The 23236-nt window shown below is 35.6% G+C and overlaps 1 protein-coding gene across 1 annotated transcript in view; it reads left to right on the forward strand.

Annotated features, from left to right (window-relative positions):
• Positions 1 to 23236, forward strand: part of LOC145241445 (uncharacterized) — a 571697-nt gene that overhangs the window by 288052 nt on the left and 260409 nt on the right. Inside the window, exon 7 of the mRNA XM_080104406.1 lies at positions 14768 to 14913. Coding sequence (XP_079960532.1) covers positions 14768 to 14913 — 146 coding nt within the window. The remainder of the gene's footprint in view (positions 1 to 14767; positions 14914 to 23236) is intronic.

Below are 23236 nucleotides of genomic sequence, written 5' to 3' on the forward strand. Positions count from 1 at the left end.
ATTGCCACTCAAATTCCATTGGAGACCAATGGCCTCTGCCAGCAAAGCAAGTAACCAATGGTAAGCGGCTGTTACGATAATATAAATTCATTTGTAAATGTTATTGAAAGAGGTGGAGAGTACTGGGAATCTGGGGAGACTTGTTGTCACTCAACTTCCAGGGAGCACCACAGGTTGTTTTCAAGGAGAGATCTTTGATGACTTGTGGGAAAGCTCCTTGTGAACCAATTCGTAATAATAATAAATTAGGAGAAAGAGAAGACGTGAACAAGAAGAAAATAAAGGTCAAGGGTACAAAATGAAAGCGAAAAGATGTTCGGTTTGATGTTTTACGGCATATCAACTGCTTTTTAGGTAAGGGGGTTCAATTAACACTAAATTCTGTCATTCTATGATTCAAGTTATTAATGTCTTTGAATATTTGTAGATTCATTTGTTTTGTAGAAATATATATTATAAAAAATATTGTCTGCAAAGTGATTCGCACTTAAGCGTGAAAGACCAATGAAAATGTTATGCTAACCTTAAGCATAAAGAACTGGCGAAAATGTTATTCCTACATTATAAGCATGATAGCCGAGCAAAAATGTCATTCAAAGCTAAAGCATGCCAGTCTGACGAAAATGCTATTTAAAACCTATCCCAAAAAATGGACGAAAATGTTATTTCAAACTGAAACGTGACAGATCAACAAAAATACAATTCAAAGCTTAAACATGACAGACTAACAGAAATTCTATTTGAAACTGAACCGTGAAACGCTGCCTAAAATGTTATTTCAAACTGAAACGTCACAGACAAATAAAAATTCAATCTCAAAGTGAAACGGTACAAACTAATGAAAATGCAATTTCAAACTGGAGCGTTACAGACTAATTAAAATGCTATTTCAAATTGAAACGTTACAGACTAATAAAAAAAGCTATTTCAAAGTGAAACGTTACAGACTAATGAAAATGCTATTTCAACCTGGAGCATGACAGAGCAACGAAAGTGGTACTTCAACCTTAACCAAAAAAGATCGACAAAAATGGCATTTCAAACTTAACCGACAAAGCCTCATATAGAGATGCTTGTATTGGAAAGTCGAATCTACAGAAGAAGAAGAAGAACCAAGTCTTAAAAATGAGGTGTGAATAAAAGTAAAAATAAAAACTGTAGGTAAAAATGATGGGAGAAAAAAGAAAAACTGATGAGTCGAAAATAGAGTTAAAAACAAGGTTGCATTTTATAGCAATTGAATCGGTAGAGAATTGGACAGTTATATAAAAGGATTAATAATTGACTAAGTCTGACCTTGAACAAAGGGATTTAATCTTTTCTAATATAGATTCATGTGCATGCCTTTAAGCTGTACCAAGGTAGTTATTTTTAACTAGCAGTCACACCTGGCGTTGCCTGGGATTAATTATGAAAAATATTGAGCAGCTTTATACCCGACTAATCTCGTTCGAATGTTGAATGTTTTGGACAAAGTAAACTATTTCAAAGGTACTACCTCCTCCTTTGGAAAGGAGAGGGGTGTAGTATAATATTGTAACAAAGCCCGTATAGGAACCTGTGAGAGAATCAGCAGCAGACGAGGGATAGCTGGCTTGTGAAGGTATTAGCAGCAGCAACCATTAAAGCACATATTAGCAAGTGTGTGCGAGCTTGCGTCACAAGAAAAGGAGAGAAAAATATGCCATGTGGTGGAGAAAAAAGAAAGTTGCAAACCGGGGAATATGGATGTGTAAATACAACGGCGAGAAAATGTTGGCTAGTGCCAGCATGAGGTGGCAGCAACAGAGACTTTTAAAAAGCACATCCGTGTGCGAAAAGACTTTGGAAATATAATTAAATATGTTGTTTTGGAAGAACCATGAATAAATGCATTTCATTTGCACTTAAAAACATGCCGAGTCGGATTTTCATGTTTTACCCTTGTTTGTTTGTTTGTTTCTTTCTTTCTTTCTTCGACGTTACAGTATCCATCCTCTGATTATTACCTACTCCTTGTTTTTGGTGAGGATGAAGTGTAGTATCTATTGTGTTTCATGAGACAATCCTCCCAGGTATTACCTCCTTCTTTATTTATTCATATATTTTTATTTGGAGGTGAGGATTGGAGTATGGTATATTGTTTGTTGTTATGAGACAGGTATTGCCTTCTTTATTTTTTTTTATCTTTGTAAGAGAATCTACCCAAACACTGAGAATCCAGAATAAATCAGAAAACAATGAGAATGTTTCGTCCTGGTTATTGAATTTGCTTTGTTGTAAGCTGACTCCATCAAACAAGAGGTGAATCAGTCGTCGAAAAGGACATAGTGAATTACATAACATAGGCTAGAAGTCAGTTGAGAGCAGTTTGTTTTGTTTTGACGTCAGAGAGAGAGAGACCAAATTCCAACAATGTGCCACCAGCTAATACAAACATCCGCAATAAATCTGATTTATATTTTTATAAATTAGTGTTGTCATTCTTCTGAGTACAGTAAAAGATAACATACTCCATTTGATTGTGCCTCACAAATCTATATTAAGAGCAATAAGTGAGGCTTAGGATTTATAGCTGATACGACTAGTCCTCTTGCCGAGAAAGAAAAAAAAGAGACAGACAGACAGAAAAACCAAAATCTGGGTTTCTTTCTCCTTTTGGTCAGACAATGAACGATATGTGCAGAATATAGTAGTGGCTTCCTGTTTCAAACATAGTATGTTGAAATTAAGAAAAAAAATTTATAAAATTACGAAGATTTGAACAGAAGCAGAAGCACACGTGGTATTGGTCAAATGTCATTTACCTGATCTTAGTTTTAAAAATTGAGGCATGATTACCGCCAATATCGAAGAGTCATGAATTGGGGTGCCTACCCGTATATGACACAGCTTGGAGAAGAACAAAGAAATTTTTTAATTGAACTGAAATCTAAGATTGTTTTTATTCCTTTTCCTGTCTACTGTGATCTACTATTTTTTTTTAACAATGGAAGTAAAAAGCACCGAAGAACAAGAGATAAAATACACAACAAAGCAAATAGTGTTTAAATAATTTTGTAGTTGAAAAAGCTTTAATTATAAATAATAGAAACAGAAGATATTCTTCAGTCTTCACAAGCTATTCTAGAAAGCTGTGTATTAACAAAGGTTTTATTGATCATCAATGTCAAAAAGATGATGACAACAGTTTAATGGCTTGTATCACTTTGCTAGTGAGGCAAACACTTTGAAGATTGCGGGCAACGGTTGGATCGATCAGAATATTATTACTTAGAAAGAATTAGGTTACACTGGATTTGAAAACGGTCATCCTATAGTAAGGTGGGAGAAGGCCCGTGATGTGAGCAGAAAATTATTAGAAAAGAACGCTGCTTATAGAAGCACCGTATAGAACTTGGTATGCAGAGGAAGAAAGGAATTTTACACATACTTCGGCTGCAGGAGTTTTGCTGTGAATGTTTTGCGGAGGTGAAGAGATTGGTACTTCATGGAACATCTACCATGATTATAATGGTAGTGTAGCGAAAAACTTGAATTTCTCACTAGATTTCGATCTCGATTTTGTAATTTGTTAATGTTCCATCGTCATCACCATCAGCAGCAGCAGCAATATTATCAGCATCTCGTGTGAGTCTGAAGATTGTATTGTTGGCATTATTTTTTTTTCTAGTCAGAATTTGTCTCATTTTAATATTTTAATTTATCACATTGTTATTCTATTACTAGAACATACAATGGCTGATGTTATTGTTTTTTTGTTTGTTTGTTTGTTTGTTTGTTTGTTTTCGATTCAATATAAGGTGGCAATGTGTTGATGAATGGGGGACGAGAAATGCAGTTAAAATGTTTATGAATGAACATTTTGGAAAGTAAGGTGGAAAGGAATGTTAGACAACACTGAGAATCCAGAATAAATCAGAAAACAATGAGAATGATTCGTCCTGGTTATTGAACTTGTTTTGTAACAAGCTGACGCTATCAAACAAGAGGCGAAGTAGTCAAAAAGGTCATGGTTCATTACATAACATAGTCTAGAACTGAGTTGAGAGTAGTTTGTTTTGTTTTAGCAATAGAGAGAGAGATCAAATACTAGCAGTGAGCTGCCACCCAACACAAACCTTCCACAATAAAGCTGAGTTATGTTTTTTTATAAATCAATGCATTGACATTCTTCTGAGAATAGAATAATATAAAATCATTCTCTCAAGTATTACCTGAATTCTTTGTGGGTCGAGTAGTGTAGCATATGTCTACAAGTTAGAAAAGCATTTCATCCAAGGCATGAAAATTGTTAAACAAAATGTTTTTACTATAGGCTTTAAAAATAATAATACAAAGAGGGGGTTGCAAAAATGAGTTGTGGTGTGAGGAGAAATACAAACTGAAATAAAGAGAAGGAGAGTTTTAAAATATAATCTTAAAAAGACAAGATGCAAGTTAGAAAAGCATTTCATCCAAGGTATGAAAATTGTTAAACAAAATGTTTTTACTATAGGCTTTAAAAATAAATGTACAAGATTTAATTTGAAATTTATTTTTCTTCAAAGTGCACTTTTATAAATTTTACAAAGTAAAGTATAAAAATTTAATTTAAATTGAATCAAAAAATTACCTTGGATTTATTTTATGTAATGTACATTTTTTTGCACTTAAAAAAAATCATTGAAAATTTTATATCTATATCATTAATTGCTAGATGAAAGATAATGTTTTTAAATTGCAGCAAAATGTACATTACATAAAATAAATCCAAGGTAATTTTTTGATTTAATTTAAATTAAATTTTTATACCTTACTTTGTAAAATTTATATCTTATCTTTTTAAGCTTATATTTTAAAACCCTCCTTCTCTCTATTTCAGTTTGTATTTCTCCTCACACCACAACTCATTTTTGCAAGCCCCTCTTTGTATTATTACAGGTCTGAATATTCTCTCTGTTTCTGTTTGTATTTCTCCTCACACCAAAACTCATTTTTTTGCAACTCCCTCTTTGTAATACAGGTCTGAATAATGAGAAAATCTGAATTTTTTTTAACAAAAACTTTAAAATAAATTTTTTTAGATTAAATTTTTTTAAACTTCTTTCATAATAGAAAATCTTTAAAATTTAATAAGGAACATATTTCATATAGGTTTCATTAACAAATATTCAGTACATAACGAGAAAAATAGAGATGAAAATTTCAAAAGGACCGTATAACTGGTTACGGTCAATAGTAGTCCTCGCCAGTGAAAGTCTTTGTTATTGTTATTCTATTATTATTATTTAAAACATTTTGTGTCCTGCTCTTTCGCGTGAGGACTAATTTGTCATATAATCTAGCAAAGATAGGTTTCCTTTAGTCGTATTTCTTTGCTAGTAACTATATATATATGTATATATATATATATATATATATATATATATATATATATATATATATATATATATATATATATATAAGTGTGGAGATGATTAATCCGAATCGGAGTCGGGATTGGAAAAATCAGAGCTATTTGGGGTATCGGAATCGGGGGAAAAACGATTCCTTTAATTACCTATTTTATTTGATTTTGTTTTTATAAAAACATCTTTCACTGCTTGTAGCAATAATAAAATAATAAATATTGATTGATTTAAAATTTCAGTGAGACTAAAATCTCTAGATCACCCCGTCACAAGTGTATTTTTACGTTTGAGAAAATACATGCTTATTTAAGATGTATTTTCCAGTAATCAGGACAAAATAACAATTTTATAGTAAACTATTTAGAGATTTATAAAGAATCGGAATCGAAAGCGTAATCTGTATCGGAATTGGGAATTTATTACAGAATCGGTAATTATATCGAAATCGGCAATTTATTACGGAATCGGTAATTGTATCGAAATCGGGAATTTATTACGGAATCGGTCTATAACTAATATATATATATATATATATATATATATATATATATATATATATATATATATATCGCAATCATGAAGGGAAGACTTAAATTCATGATTAAAAACGTTTAAAATAAAGTCCACGAGGTGAAGAGAAGAGAAGGAAAAAATGGGTCAGCTGACCGGTTTCGTCCTCGCTTTCTCAAATCTGTAACGAGGGATTTTTTGTAGAAAAAAAAAGCCGAGTGGGAATCGAAAATATGCATAAATAAAATCACGTTGCGTTACGTTATGTATCCGGAAAAATGGGGAAAGCGATTAAAATAAAGCAACGTTATATTACTCGAAAATGCTAGAGACTAGTCAGGCTTAAACCCAAGAGGCATTCCTTCTGTTTACAGAGAGAAGGCCTTTTCAACCGAACGTGAACAGTCTCCAAGATGTTTAAATGGAATAATGAGTGAGCACGACTCAGGATTTCAAAAAGAGTTCGCTGCGCATGTCTGTTTTTTATAAAATGGTCAGTAATTGAAGACCCTATGTGTTGGCAAGTACGTCTGTTGTTTGGTATGTATTTCTGATTTTGGTAGGTACGTGTTGTTGGACTCTTTCATCCAGCGAACTTTTGTACAAACTCTTTTTCAATCCGGAGTCGTGCTCACTCATTAGTTCATTTAAAGCTCTTAGAGACTGTTTACGTTCGGTTTATAGAATAATCAAAAGAACTGTGTTAGTCAATAACACACAACAATAACAACAATAATAATAATAGCAGCAACACTTACCAAGGGTCCAGCTTATGCACAAGACAGACACCAGATTGAGCTGGACTGAGGGCTTGTATTTATGTACAAGCATATCCAATCAGGTGATTCAGCCAATCACAATCCAAAGAATAGACTGGCCCATGTGTGCACAATGGAATCTCCCATTGTGCCATAAATAGTTCTCCTCTTTCATGAGAAGTAACTTTAGTCTTTGTCAAGTTATCCACAACTTGAACGCTGGCCGAAAGTCCACTACACAATCCAATATGGTGCTACGAACAGGATTTGAGACAGAAGATTGGGAAGACTATTTCCTCAAAGCAGGCATTGCTGCCGATTCCGCCAAGAGCTACGCTGCAACTTTTGTGAAGGAAAAACTGAGGAAAGAAAACCTTCAAGTAATGGATCGAGCCATACTAAGAGAATTGGGAATCACAACAATGGGAGAAGCTCTGTCTATCCTTCGACAAGCCAAGGAGCCCGCTACCCAGACCACCTATGCTAAGGCACCAGCTGCCAGGCCTCCCCAACTTCATCTCGAAATGACCCCTCAACAATTCAGAAAATTTCAGATTGACTGGGAAGTATTCACCAGAATAACGGACATGCCAACTTCTCAGGCCAATACCCAGTTATACAGTTGCGCTGATGAATCCGTTCAAAACGCAATCATAAATACGTACCCTAAGTTCTTCACCACCAACCCAGACAAGCTGCTAGAGATGACAGAAGCATTGGTAACTCAAAAATCAAATCCCATTGTCCATCGGATGACATTTGCATCTATATCACAGCATGAAGATGAACCCATCCAACAATACCTTGTTCGTCTTAGGTCCACGGCCATAGACTGTAATTTCTCATGCCCCAACTGCGATCACGACCTGTCCAACATTTACATCAAGGGCCAATTTATCAAAGGGATATCGAATGATACGCTTCAGACCGATCTACTGGCAAAAGCCGGGTTGCTAAAAACTCTCAACCAAAATATTTGTCATGCTGAGGCATTTGAGTCTGCACTACGGGACCAAAGCGCAATGACTGATACCTCAGACATAGCTACAGTCCGGATGTCAATGTATCGCAAAAAAAAAAAAACAGTGCTGTACGGACTAGCAGAGGCAATATTCGCACTAGCTCTACTGCTACTCACAACGATAACATTGCTGATAAAGAACCCCGTCAAACCTGCATAGGTTGCGGTAGTCACCAACACGTTACTCCAAGGACAAGTGCCCGCCATTTAACATGTCCGGCATGGAATCAAGTGTGCAACACTTGTGGGAAACTTAACCATTTCTCAGCAGTGTGCCGGACAAAGAAATATTACCCGGCAGTGATAAAAAGTTTTGAAGACCAAGAAGCTCCCATGAATACACTCATGGCCCATATCACATTCGATCAAATGAGGGGCACCATTATGACTACAGAAGGTGATCTGTTAACTGAAATAAATGCATCAGTAATCCCATTCTCACCAAAACCAGATCCCAGACAAGCTGTCAATATCCCTACGAGTTGTAGTACAACGCTAAAGGTTTTTCCCGACAGTGGTGCCGCCATTTGTCTTGGGGGACCAAAGCATTTAATCAAAATGGGCTTCACAGAGATTAGTCTTGTCCAATCAAGAAAGATCATACGAACAGTTGGAGGTTTCACACTCATGTGTCAGGGTTGGCTACCAGTTGAGTTTGTGGTCAGAGGGAAAACAACTAAACAAGCCCTCTACATATGCAAGGGCATACAACGGCTTTATCTCAGCAGAGCAGCCTGCATCGATGTGGGAATATTGCACAAACATTTTCCAAACCCTTTAGCAGACGTACATGAAAAGGTAGACACCAAGTCTAAAAAGTGTGTAGATCAATTGCCAAATCGCCCCAAAAACCTCCCTTTTCCCGTAACAGAAGATAACATAGGCAAACTTAAGAGCTGGCTCCTAGAAAAGTTTGCCAAAACGACATTCAACAAAGATGGGATATTTCCAGCCATGTCCGGCCCAGCTGCCCACATTCGCCTCAAAGAGGGAGAAATCCCTAAAGCCAGGCATAACCCAATTCCTGTACCCTTCCACTTCAAGGAACCAGTAAGACAAGCCCTTTGGAAGGATGTAGAAAAGGGTATCATAGCTCCAGTACCCGTGGGTATGCCTACTGATTGGTGCAGTACTATGGTAATAACTGCCAAAAAGAATGGTAATCCACGGAGAACAATAGATTACCAACACCTTAACTCTCAATGCAAGCGAGAAACCCACCATACTGGGTCGCCATTCCAGTTGGCACTGCAAGTGCCACCTAGAACAAAGAAAACAGTCCTAGACGCTGTTGATGGATACCACTCGATTCTCTTAGACAAAGAATCTCAACCATTAACCACCTTCATAACTGAGTGGGGAAGATACATGTATCTTAGGATGCCTCAAGGATATGTCGCATCTGGGGATGCTTACACTCGCAGATACGATGAGATAATAAAAGATATCCCATGCAAGGTGAAGATAGTAGACGATACCCTGCTATATGACTCTAGCATTGAGGGAGCATTTTATCATACCTTCGATTTTCTGCTCCAATGTGCTAAGAATGGAATTGTGCTCAACACTGACAAATTCCAATTCTGTCAGGATGTCGTGCAATTTGGAGGCCTCCAGATAACTTCTTCAGGAGTGACCCCTTCTGAGTCCATGATACAAGCGATACAGGATTTTCCAGTCTCAAGGACAATTACTGATGCCAGATCATGGTTTGGGCTTGTCAACCAAGTAGCCTGGGCATATTCACTGGGTCCAGTTATGGTGCCTTTTCGGGACCTCGTCAAACAAAACTCCAAATTTGCTTGGAATCAAAACCTTGAAGACGCATTCAAAGATTCCAAGCGAGTTATAATTCACCTAGTCCAGAAGGGGGTAGCAACATTTGACAAAGACAGAGCAACTTGCCTTGCTCCAGATTGGAGCAAAGAAGGAATGGGCTTCCTACTCCTACAAAAACATTGCCAATGTACCATGGAAAAAGCCCCAATCTGCTGTTCCGAAGGTTGGCATCTGATATATGCTGGCAGCAGATTTTGCACGGATGCTGAGCGCAGATACGCACCAATAGAGGGTGAGGCAGCAGCAATAGCATGGGCATTGGAGAAATGCCGTATGTTCGTCATGGGTTCTCCAAACATCATAGTGGTCACAGACCATGAACCTCTTTGGTGATCGTGATCTGAGCAAGATCCAAAACCCCCGGCTCTTTAGACTAAAGGAAAAGACCCTGAGATACAGATTTACCATACAGCATTGCCCCAGGAAGTGGCACAGAGGCCCTGATGCAGTTTCCCGCCACCCAGTGGCGATGGTGCAAGCCCTCCTCGATGTATTTCCAACAAAACCCTCTCAAATGGATATACTGGAGTCGAACAACAGAAGCAACATAACAGAGTCAACAGCCTTAATAGCAACATTTGCAGACAGCAGTAATATAGCCATGATATCACCAGACCTAATTCGTTCAGCAGGTCGTGGCGATCAACAATATAACAAATTAATAGACACAATACAGCAAGGCTTCCCAAAAACACGTAATCTCACTGCGCCCGAAATCCGTGAGTATTGGGAGGTGAGGCACCACCTTAGCACTGACAATGGTCTAGTATTGTTGGATCGAAGGATCGTCATCCCCAAAACACAACGAAAAAAGGTCCTACACTGCCTGCATTCTGCACACCAAGGAGTAGTTGGCATGAAAGCACGTGCCAACAAATCGGTGTACTGGCCAGGGATGGATGCATCAATCCGCAGTATTAGGGCGAATTGCATGGTATGCTCAACCATCGCACCTAGTCAACCAAGGGAGCCTATCATTCTAACACGATCCCCAGAGTGGCCATTCCAACAAATCGTCATGGATATTTTTTATATTGGAGATCACACATACCTTGCCTGCGCAGATGGGCTAACTGGTTGGCTAATTTTATACCGCCTAGAATCAGGTCACACTACTACAACCAAATTGATGTCCATATGCCGACAACTGTTCCAAACATATGGTGCCCCAGAAGAACTCAGCACCGATGGCGGCCCACCTTTCACTTCCAGCACGTTCCAAGAATTTCTGAAAACATGGTGTGTTAGGCACAGATTATCTTCTGTTGCGTATCCCCAATCCAATGGCAGGGCAGAGCTCGCAGTAAAAACTGCAAAGAGGATTGTGAAAGGAAACACAGGCCCCCACGGTTCCTTGAACAATGATAGTGTTGCCCGGGCCATCTTGCAGTATCGGAATACCCCCAATCCAAAGCATTGGCCTATCACCGGCTCAATTATTACTTCACCATCGACTACGTGACTCCATCCCTTCACAGCCAATCCTCTACAAGCCTCATCCTGAATGGGTGTCAGCGGCACAACATCGCGAGGAAATGCTCCACCACCGCAATGCAAAAATAGTAGAAAGATACAATAAATATACCCACAACCTTCCACCGTTACAAGCTGGTGACACTGTAGCCATCCAAAATCCAGTCAATCGCAGATGGAACACAACGGGCAAAATCATCAGTTCCCTACCAGATCGACAATACCGAAAGTCCATTACACAATCCAATACGGTTGAGAAGGCCTTCTCTCTGTAAACAGAAGGAATGCTTCTTGGGTTTGAGCGTGATTAGTTTCGTGGATTGCCGAGTAATATAACTTTGCTTTATTTCAATCGCTTTTGCCTATATTTTTTTCTTTTTCTTCCCATACATAACGTAATGTGATTTTATTTGTACATATTCTCGATTCCCATTCGTTTTTTCCCCAAAAAACAAATCCCTCGATATAGCTTTGATAAAGCGAGGGCGAAACGGCTCAGCTGACTCCCCCATTATTTTCTTCTCTCCTCTTCACCCAGGTCTTCCCTTCATGATTGTGATATATAAATTTTGTACCCGTCAAAGAATCATGAAATATTATATATATATATATATATATATATATATATATATATATATATATATATATATATATATATATAGTAGAAATGGTAATTAATAAAAACTGAAGAAAGTGCTCAATACTGTTGTAGAGCAAATATGCGTTTTATTTTTATTTTATTTTTTTTTTTTTTATTACCGTATATTTCTGTTAAGTTACATTATTGTCTCAGCTACCCGGTCGTTTTTTTGGCCGTCTGTAGCTCCCTCAGACTTTTACAGAAATGTTTGTCATGATGGGATGAAAGAGTGAATGATGTCAGGGGACGGGTGCAAGAAGAGCGGAAAAAAGAGGAACGGAGATGTATGTGTACATGTGAACGTTTCTTTAAGTATATATGTGTGTACGTGCGCATATGTGTGCTCATGCGCGCAGCCACTAGCTAACCCTCTCCAAGCAATTAACAACAAATAAAAACCAAATAAACCGAATCATAGCCCCCTCCCGGCCTCCGAACCTAAGCGAACACCCAACAGGTCAAGACATACTTATCAAGAAATCATCTCACCAACGAGACGCCAAAAACTTAAACATTAAGACTCGAATTTTAAAGTAACCCCCCTCCTCCTACCCCCACATATCCCCCTCCCCCTCCAAGTATCCCTATGCCCTCAGCCACACCAGAAATCAACTTTCCAGGCCCTCCCCCACAACCTCCTAAGGTCCTTAAACTCCAAAACTAAAACATTACCGACATACCAAGCACCCCCTCCCACCTTTCCCCCTTGTTCCCTTCCTCTTTTTCCGCTCTTCTCGCACCCCTCTCCTGACATCATTCACTCTTTCATCCGATCATAACGAACATTTCTGTAAAAGTCTGAGGAAGCTACAGACGACCAAAAAAAATGGCCGGGTAGCTGAAACAATAATGTAACTTAACAGAAAGATACGGTAATAAAAAATAAAACGTATATATATATATATATATATATATATATATATATATATATATATATATATATATATATATAATGGGTTAACAGATTCCAACGAGAGAAAAATGTATATTTAAGTGAGTGGGGTCGCAAACAATTGTTATGTTTTCTTTATTTCATATTTCATTTTTTAAATCATTGAAACAATTTAGCACGTTTCTCATGTTTCTGAAGAGGATGCTTAAAAAAAAAAACATGAGAACGTCCGAAACCTGTTAAATCATTTCAATAATTTAAAAAATGAAAAATGAAATAATAAAATAAGTATAAGAAAACAAAACCATTGTTTGTGACTCATTTAAAGATGATGGAATCTCTCATCGATTTCAACGTATGAGCTTCCGCCACAACAACTAAGTTGCTCGGAAATCCACACGGATGATTTGTTTATAATGGTGAGGGCTTTGTGTAGAACCACCCACACTTTTTGGCATTACTGTTAACCTTTGTCGGTGCAGACGACTGCCACGGGACAGAATATACAGTAAACCGCAGGTTTTTACATTAGAGTTTCCTTCTCCTAAATACATGTCTTAACGAAGACTGGGGGTGCATCGCTCCCAGTGAATTAATGCGGCCCCAGATACCAGCCTGGAAATTTCCCAAATGGTCACCCATCTGGTACTGGCCAGGCTCAACATTGCTTATATTCCAATATTTTTACTGATTCCATATTAAATTCTCAATTCCAATACAATTACCGATTCCGATTCTTTATAAACTGCTAAATATTTAACTATAGCATGTTAATTTTTTGCCTGATTACCATAAAAACAAATGGTAAATGTGCAGAAATTGTTGGGGCTGATCATTATATATAGATTTTATTTTTACTGGTAGTTTAAAATCAATAAATATGCTGTTGTCATAGCCCTGCTAATAAGACACTGATGTTCTGCATCTAGTCTGGTACACTGCAGCATCTGCTGTGGCTATATGGTTTGAAGCAGGAATTGGGTCTTCGGATGCAGGCTTGGGCAGGTGATAAGGAGATTTAGGTTTGTCCTGTTAATATGGTCCCCCTGTCAGCATTGCAGACAATGTCTGACTGAAAGGCAAGCTAACACTGTATCTAGGTTAGTGCACTACAGTGTCTACTGTAGCTATACAGTCGAAGTTGAAGTTATACATTTTGTAATTCATTTCTTATAAACTTTTCGATTTGCTCTATTAATCTACTTTGATTAATATAAAATGTTTTAAAAATATCAATATGGCGGTAGGTTGCTTTATTTAATTGTCTAAATATTTTATTTTGATCACCAGTTTGTTTAATCATTCGTCTTATTAAAAAAGAAGAAGCTGGTCTTAGAGTTAAGCGAGTTATTCCCAGAAACGCGGACATATTGCCCCCCCTCCGCCGTAAAAATATGCAAAAGGGGCATACGGACGATATGAAAAATGTTTATATCAAAGTCCAGAAATATGACTCGTGTTACTCTGGGTTCAGCATTCAATTCTAACTCTTTTAGATGTATCAAATATTTTGTATTTTGAAACTGCTCGGCATTATCAATGCATACAAAATCGTCTATGAATTGCTTTTAACTGTGATATAAGTTCTAGATTTACCATTATCAATTTGTTTCAAGTTCTCAGAAATCAAGGACCTCCTTCCCACTTGATCTCTATTTGAGATACACAGATATTCGAATATTCCATTTGCCAGAAAGATGTTGCAGTGTTTCACCATCCGCCTATTGGTGTCTGACTCATTTCTAACAGTTCTTTCAGATTGATGTTCCCAGGACTTGCTGCTGTATTGGATGCCTAGTTTTCGCTTTTTTTTTTTTAATTTACTTCAAACTGAATATTTTGTTGAGGTTTCTCCCTTAGACTTTGCCATCCCCAAGGCATCCACAAAGTCGCGAAGCTATTTACCTATAGTTTGTGAAAATTTGAAAATATTTCCAACTTTGAGGAAAATAATGGAGATCTTCGTTGTACGTAAAATCCCTCAGTGATTCTTTTTAAAAAGAGTCAGGTGAAAAAAATACGAATTCCGTAACGTTGAAAATTTAGAAAATATTTTCAATTTTGACGAAAATAATGATAATCCTAATTTTAATTATGGTTATATCAAAATGATAGTGAAACCATTAAGTGATTCTTCTTGAAAAGAGTTGGGTGAAAGAAACTCAAAACTTTTATGAATTCTCCAAGTATTTTAGTTTTTGTCCTTGTTTCTAGACAATTTAATGTTTATAGCCCAATCATTTGTGTGCATTCTTATTTTAGGTAATTGCTTGTGAGCAGCAACTTGACTATGTATATGACATCCGTTGTGATGTCTGGTCCCTCGGAGTGACAGCGATTGAGTTAGCTGATGGTGATCCTCCACTGTCTGAACAGCATCCGATGCGAGCACTTTTCAAAATACCAAGGTATGTTTTTCTCTTTATTCTTTTTAAATTCTGATTAAAAATTCTTGACCATTTTTTTTTTACATAGGCATAACCAATTATCAAGGCCCAGAGACCACTTGAGAATAAGGGTTAAGAGTGTACAGTAGTCAATTGGACAATATAGTAATTGATAGTAATGGAAATTTGGTAAATTTGTTAACTTAAGTGGAACGACTCATCAAGAACTTGTTTACGTTGGACTTAAAGACAACTGTATTGTAGTCAGCTGGAAAGCAGGAAAACAGAAGACAATTCCACAGGCGAGCAGTTCTAAGAAAGAAGCTTTGTTCATGGAATCTACGTTTAGGTTTAGGCAAAGATAAAGAGTGGGGGGAATTATTGATAGTGTTTTCAGCTAGACGAGTGTTTCTTGTGAAAGTTTGGTGAGGGCGGACCATAGATTGAAGCTCAGTCGAGCACTTGCCATAAAAATAACGATAAAGCAGAGACAAACTTGCAACATCTCTTCTGTGAGATAGAGGTTGCAGGGAAGAGAAAAGGACATCTTCTACGAGGTTACAAAGTCTATTTTGAACTCTATCGAGGCAGGACAAGTCCTTTCTAGCAGCTCCTGTCTCTTATATGGATATCTACTTGATCGATAGAAGGCTCCCACCATTTTTCCAGCAGCCTTGGCAACAGATTAGATGTACATATTCCACTTATATCAGGAGTAAAGGTCAAGCCCAGAAGCTTGTCAAAACTTGAGGCCTCCCCAAGATGAGAGCCATTCATTTCAATTGATGCCAGATGGGGATCAGAACGTTGATGATGTAAAGATAGAAGCTTGCTTTTAGATGCATTAAAAGTAATCAGCCACTCCTTTCCCCATTGTACCACGTGCTCACGATCAGAGGAGAGAGGATCGGAGAGAACTTGATCGTTTACGATCTTAGATATGCTACCATAGATGGTAGTGTCATCAACATAAATGTCTACAAATGATGTAAGGATGTGATTTGGAAGATCATTAATGTAGATCAAGAAAAGAGTTGGGCCCAGGATGGACCCCTGAGGGACTCCAGCATTAATACTGTGAGCTTCTGATTTTTGCCCATACACTACTACTCTTATGAACCTATCAGAGAGAAATGTTTTAATAATTGAGACGACATTTCCAGCTATACCATAGCTAGAGATCTTGTGAAGTAAACCTTTATGCCATACCCTATCAAAGGCCTTTGATATGTCAAGAGCAATTGCCCTAGAAAGGTTGCCTCCATCGAGAGATTCGCTAATCCTATGAGATAAAACCGTAAGCATATCTGCTGTAGATCTAGCAGAACGGAAACCATATTGAGTGTCACTAAGGTTATTTTTGCTGAAATGGTTGATTTAACACAGATTCCATTTGGACCATTTTAAATTCCGATTAGAAATTCTTGACGATTTTGGATCATTTTTAATTCCGACTAGAAAGTGTCACCATTTTCGATAATTTTTAATTCTGATTATAAATTTTTGACCATTATCAACCATTTTTAATACCGATTAGAAATTCTTGAACATTTTTAACCATTTTTAATTCCAATTAGAAATTCTTGACGATTTTGAACCAGTTTTAATTCTGATTAGAAATTCTTGACGATTTTGGACCATTTTTAATTCTGATTAAAAATTCTTGACCATTTTTTTTACCATTTTTAATTACGATTAGAAATTCTTGATCATTTTCAACCATTTTTAATTCCGATTAGAAATTCTTTAACATTGTCGACCATTTTTAATTCCAATTAGAAATTCTTGACCTTTTTCGACCATTTTTAATTCTGATTAGAAATTCTTGACCATTTTCGACCACTTTTAATTCCAAACAGACATTCTTGAAAACTTTGGATCAATTTTTATTCCAATTAGAAATTCTCGACCGTTTTTAGACTGTGTTGCAGTGCCTCACATATCTCACGTTAAATCCAATGACAATGGTGCTGCAAATCATCTTTAGAAGCGATAAACAAAAATCAAATACACGGAACATCTTTCTTATGAACAGACCTTTTTTTACCTACTCATACCTATAATACAATGATATACATCTCTCTAAATAAACTGGGAATTTCAACAATACAAACCTACATCACAAAACAAAAAAACAAGAAAAATATTTTTCTTCAGAACCCACATCTGTATCACTATCACTTTCGATTCTTAATGAAATAATCTTACAGCAACAAAAGCAAATAAACAAAAAGAATTTGTTTTTGTGTTTCTGTATATCTTTTTTTTTTTGTGCTATATCAAGTAATGGCAATGTTCGAAAACGAATTTGCTGCCATCATGTATGTATGTATGTATGTATGTATCTATGTATTTCTCGCAAAAACTTTCGACAGAGGCGACGGATTTTCAGAAATATCGAAAAATTGGCTAAAAACATTAATTCCTTCACCCTCAACTAGGCACTTTTTTACAAGGAGGAATCACTTTTTCGCCGATATTTTCGAAAGTCATCCCCTCTTTTCGATTTACTAGTCTTAATTTAAACCTTCACCACTTCCGATTTGGCAATGAACGCAACGGCAAAGACGTCACTTTTTCCCCCCGTTCTTTATCTCGTTTGCAGTACGGGTTCGAGCCTGCCTGTCTACTGCCACTTTTTTTTTTTTTTTTTTGGCTCAACACACACCTCCAAACATCTGGACAACACCTGGCACCCAGGCTAGTCTTCTTCGCATTGTTCATCAAGTCTTGATCTTGGGCCGCCATAATAATCTTCTGATCACAGTAGAACATTGTTAAATATCGATATGTTTGTTTATCATGAAATAGAAATCGATATTAGAAAGTATTATTCATGTAAATGAAGCCACTTAACCGAAATAACGTATGCAATAAATCAGTTTATTATTTAATTGGATATAACTTCAGATAATTGGTGAAAACAAAAATGTTGGTGTTAGGAAAAGGAGAAGAAGAAGGAGGAGTATAAGAAAGAGGAAGAATAAAAAAGTAAAAGTGGGAGGAATTCAATATGTAGGAGGAAGAGGGGAATACAGGATAAAGGAAAAAGATTGAAATGTGGTGGAGAAGAAAAAGCAAAAAGAAGGAAAATACAAGAAGAGGAAAGAGGTGAGAATAATAGATGAAAAAGAAGGTGAAATACAAAATAGAAAGGGAAGGGTAGGAGGAAAAATACAAGAAGGGAAAAGAAGTAAGACTAAGGGAATAGAAGGAGAAATGCAAGGCAAGGGAGGAGGAGGGAATAACAGATGGAGTAAGAGGTTAAATACAGAAAAAAAGAGAAAAGTAGGAGGAATACAAGGAGTGGGAAAAATAATAGTATGATAGTGGGTAGAGAAATACAAGAGGAGGCAGGAATAAATAATAGGTGGGGTTATCGGTGAAATGCAGAAAAGAAGGGAAAAGGAAGAGGAGAAATACAAACAGTGAGGAGGAGTAGGAGTATGAATAGTAGGGGAATATATGCAAAAAAAAGGGAATGGAGAGATTAACAGATGAGAAAAAAGGTGGAATACAAAAAGAGAAGGCGGAGAAGAAATACAAGAAGGGGCAACAGGGCGAAGAGGAAGAAAAAAGAGAGGGAGGCTAAATAGACAAAGAAGGACTGAAGAGTAATACAAAAAGATGGGAGAAAGGGGGAAAAATGAAAGAAAATGTGAGGAAGGAGGTAAATACAAGAAGGGAATGGGGTGAGGAGAATCGAGAGATACAAGAAGAAAGGGGGAGGGAAAATTCAAAAGGTAGAAAGAAGAAGAGAAATAAAAAAGACAAATTGTGAAACTGAGGTGGAGATAATGACAGCAACGACAAATCATAAGAGCAACACCTATAACAAACAAGAATGACAAAACTAAAGAGAAAGATTAGGGCAATCCACAGATTAACATACGATTAGGAATTAACCTCTGAATTAATACAGGATTTAAATAGATTTTGAATGTCACTAAATGTTTTCAAAACATTTACCATGCAGCTTTGTTTTTAACTTCTTATTTATTAAAATCGGATCTTTTGAAAATGAAGGGGTTATTTATGTACTAGCCGACCCCAGCCGACATTGCCCTTTAGTGTTATTCAGTTGCAATTCAGTTTTCACAACTACTATTTTTTATGCTCTAAATGAGGTAATTGCAGAACGAATACAGAGTTATATCCCCTTTATTATCATACTGCCACTTGAAAATAATTCCGACTAGAACAAAGTATTTGCTAGAAGTAATTAAATCGAGTTGTATTTCATTCTTCATAACAACATACGTCAATGATCAACATAAAAAAACTGACATATATATATATATATATATATATATATATATATATATATATATATATATATATATATATATATATTAAATCCCCTAAACAGTATTTCATGGTAAACAATTGATGATGCTTAAAAAATAAATTATTACTAGTACTATAGTGAATTCGAGAGAGCAAGCTGATGCAGTGATTGCAGGTGATTAAATGACTTACTGACTAAATGGTTTTTTGACGAATGATAAAACAAATCAATTTTTCTTCTTTTTTTTTTCCTATAGTCTTAAAGGTTAAAAACTTCCAAGACTATATATATATATATATATATATATATATATATATATATATATATATATATGTGTGTGTGTGTGTGTGTGTGTGTGTGTGTGTGTGTGTGTGTTAAGATTTCTTGTTCCTTAGAAGCGCCGGTTGAGTTTGAATAAAATAAATACGTATTATATACGTTTGAAACCAAAAACAACGCATTATTACAAAATAAACAGATATTTATTTTGTTTGAAAATTGTGTTGAAATTCATAAATATATTTTGATGAGGCTTATATATATAGTCATACAGTACTGTTTCACAGCTCATTAGAGAGGCTAGACAGGCACCTACCTCAAGCCAGGATTGAAACCCGACCGCCTGTACGACAGTCAAGGCTCCTAACCATTACGCTAATTGGTGGCTGCTGTGCGAGTCATGAATTAACGATGTTTTGACATTACCAGGTTAAACATATTCAAGAGTGATAACTAATGAATTTAATGAGGTTATTAAGAGTGTTCAAAAAAAGAATAGCAAGATATATTTTATTAATATAAACAAATTTACATGGTCGTGTCACTGGACATGCTAATGTTTTGTATAAATGGTCGGTTAAAACCAAAAGTCCTCGTTAGGCGATTAGTAAATGGTTGCTTTCCACAGAAGGAACCAGTCGTGAAAACACACACACACGTATATATAATATTACAGTTAAGTTTACCAAAATAATCCAAGATGGCAAAACTAAAGTATATTATAAATATTGAAGAGTTAATATTTATAAAGTAATCTCAACCAGATGTAAAAGCTCGATAAAACCAAATAGGAGATAGAACTTATTTTTTGGATTTTGATTTTTGGATTTTACCGTTATTGGATATTTTACCCTTCACCAGACTATCCATTCACATGATTTTCTTCGCCATATTCCCTCTCCTTCACTATTTGTTACCAAGTAAGATCTATGACTTACTTGTAGCTTCATCAAATACTTTTGCAAGCAAAATCCGATTCCACATTTTGCCAAATCCTACCCTCTGATGAGAAGGAAAGTATTTCTTGGAAACTCCCCGGATTAAGGACTATCTACTTATTTTGTACTTCCTTCTTTAAAATTAAATATGTTTTTAACTCTTTTTCAAAGTGTTTTTTAACGTGTTTTATTAACTACTTGTTCTTTATATATATATATATATATATATATATATATATATATATATATATATATACTAGCATGGGTACCCAGCGGTGCCTGGGGTGACATGAAGTTCTGTTTGAAACACACCGATATACTAATTATTTTCATCATGGGCAACGTGGATACCCCCACAACAAAAATAAAAGAACGGATGAAAACATGTAAATGTAATCGCCCCAAAAAAGAAGTATGTGATACCCTCTCCACCAGATATTTCGGCAGAAGGGCTACAAAGAGAAGAAACTATCCTCCGGATATTGAGCAATGGAAATACCCCCCTCCAAAGAAAAGATAATTAAAAATAAATAATTACAACGTTCGTTTCAATAAAAATAGCAATAAATGCCCGTGCAATCGCAAAAAAAAGAAAAAAAGATCTACCAAAAATTAATTCCAAAAACAATTGAATGACATTTTTCGTCATTTTATATTTCTAATATAATCATCCTCTTCCCTCCTCCTAAAAAAAATTGAATTTGTCCTATTTTGGGGTTCGTTCTGCTTATAAATTTTTTAGGTGAAAGTACAGAATAGTTTCATAAAAATTAATTAAATTTATCGTTATTTTATGTTTCAAATGTAATTCCCGCCCCCCACCACCACCACCACAAAAAAAACTAAAAAATTTTTTATTTGTCTCGTTGAATTCTTTGTGGCCAAAAAGTGGGTTCTCATTTTACGTTAAATTTATAGAGAAAAGTTATTCCCCACGCTAAAATATTTTTTTTTTTTTTTTTTCAAAATTTCTTCTTCCATATTATTTATAAAGACTGCTTAAACGTATTAGGCCACAAAAAAACAGGTATTGATTTTTTTGGTCAATGTCAAGTTTCTTTCCAACTCCCCCCAAAACTTTAAAATGACGACTTTTTATGGTTTTCGGTGGTGCTAAAAACGAATATTACGCTTAAATTTGGGGCAGATAAGTAGTTTCATGATATGAAGGAATTACTTTTTCAAAAAGTGGGGATCACATTCCTATATAAATTTAACGTAAAATGAGTACCCACTTTCTTGTCACCTAGTAATTTAACTGTGATATTCGTTTTCAGCACCCCCGAAAATTGGCGCTTTTTTTTTTTTACTAAGAGATGTGTTCAGTTTTTGATCTCATAACTTAGGACGCTAATTATGCTGTTAGTAAGTTGACAAAAGCATACTTTTGTTTTTCGTTCTTTTTTTAATTATACAACTTGTATAGTTGTGAATAGGTGCCTCTGCAGTGTAACATTTCACAAAAATTCTGTTTACATTAGGAGGTGGTTAAGTAAACTACAAAAGCACCTGGTAAAATCTATACAAATTCTATAATTGAATACCCACCTCAAAAAAAAATGAAAAACAAAAATATATTATTTACATCCTAAATTATGAAAAATAAACGAATCTCTTACTAAAAAAAAACAGCGCCGGTTTTTGGTGGTGCTGAAAACGAATATCACAGTTAAATTTGTTTTATGATATGAAGAAATTATTAAGCGGTTAGAAAGTGGGTGCCCATTTTACGTTAAGTTTATATAGGAAAGTGATCCCCCACTTTTGAAAAAGTAATTTTTCATATGAAAACTACTTATCTGCCCCAAATTTAAATGTGATATTTTTAGCACTATCGAAAACCATTAAAAGACGTCATTTTAAAGTTTTTTTGAGGAGTTGGAAAGAAACTTGACATTGACCATTTTTTTTCTATGGGTTAAACGACGCTGGGTCACGTCGTAAAAACTGACCATTTTTAATTTAGGATATTAAATAAATTATAAAGAAAATCTGTTTCGCAGGCAATTAAACACACTTGCTGTGGTATAATTATTATAATAATTCATGGGAAACACTGATTAAATTTTATAAACAAAAAACAAAAAGAGCAGGAGATGATGGATTTTGTTCACATGCGTCACTGTGATTAACTCTTCCCTCGTGAGGATGCAAGTAAATGAGGACATTAGTTTTAATTATTTTTCTCTAACAAATAAAAAAGGTTACTTAAAAAGTAAGAATAAGTGAAAAATATTTCCTCCGAATTAAAATAAAAAAAATAATTCAGCTTAGAATAATATTTCAAAATGAAAACAAAACAGGAAATATTTAATAACGTGCTCTGTTTAAAACAATTTTTCAATTAAGCTATCACAGTTATTTCTCCTTCTGGTTTTCTAGTTTTCTGGTTTGAAAATAAAACGGTTTTAGATATCAGATAAAATAAATTAAATCAAATATAACTTGAAATTTAAATAAACTAAATAATTAAAAAAATTTTAATTAGTGCAGTTGAAACAAGTTGAAAAGTTGCAGTTGAAACAAAGCTATTATGTCGAATAAGTAGTGACATCGAGGTAATTATTTAAATAGATTGCATTTAATCTGATATGTTAATGGCCGTAACTCAGTAATGAAAAAGTGGTTTAAAGAATGCTATATATTGAAAGTCCGTATACAATATAATGTCTCCTTTGACAGAAGTATCCTAAATGGCCATTAATATTTCTTGACCAGGAGAGGTGTACACACATATGGCCTTTATATTTCTTTGGTGATTGGTAGTTGTACTGGAAAACCAAGCTGTAAGGAAATACATATAGCAGCCATAAAGGGAACAGTGTCTATTCTTAAAAGA

Source organism: Euprymna scolopes, chromosome 20, assembly GCF_053919585.1.
Source record: "Euprymna scolopes isolate OS-2025 chromosome 20, ASM5391958v1, whole genome shotgun sequence".
NCBI classification, from domain to species: domain Eukaryota; kingdom Metazoa; phylum Mollusca; class Cephalopoda; order Sepiida; family Sepiolidae; genus Euprymna; species Euprymna scolopes.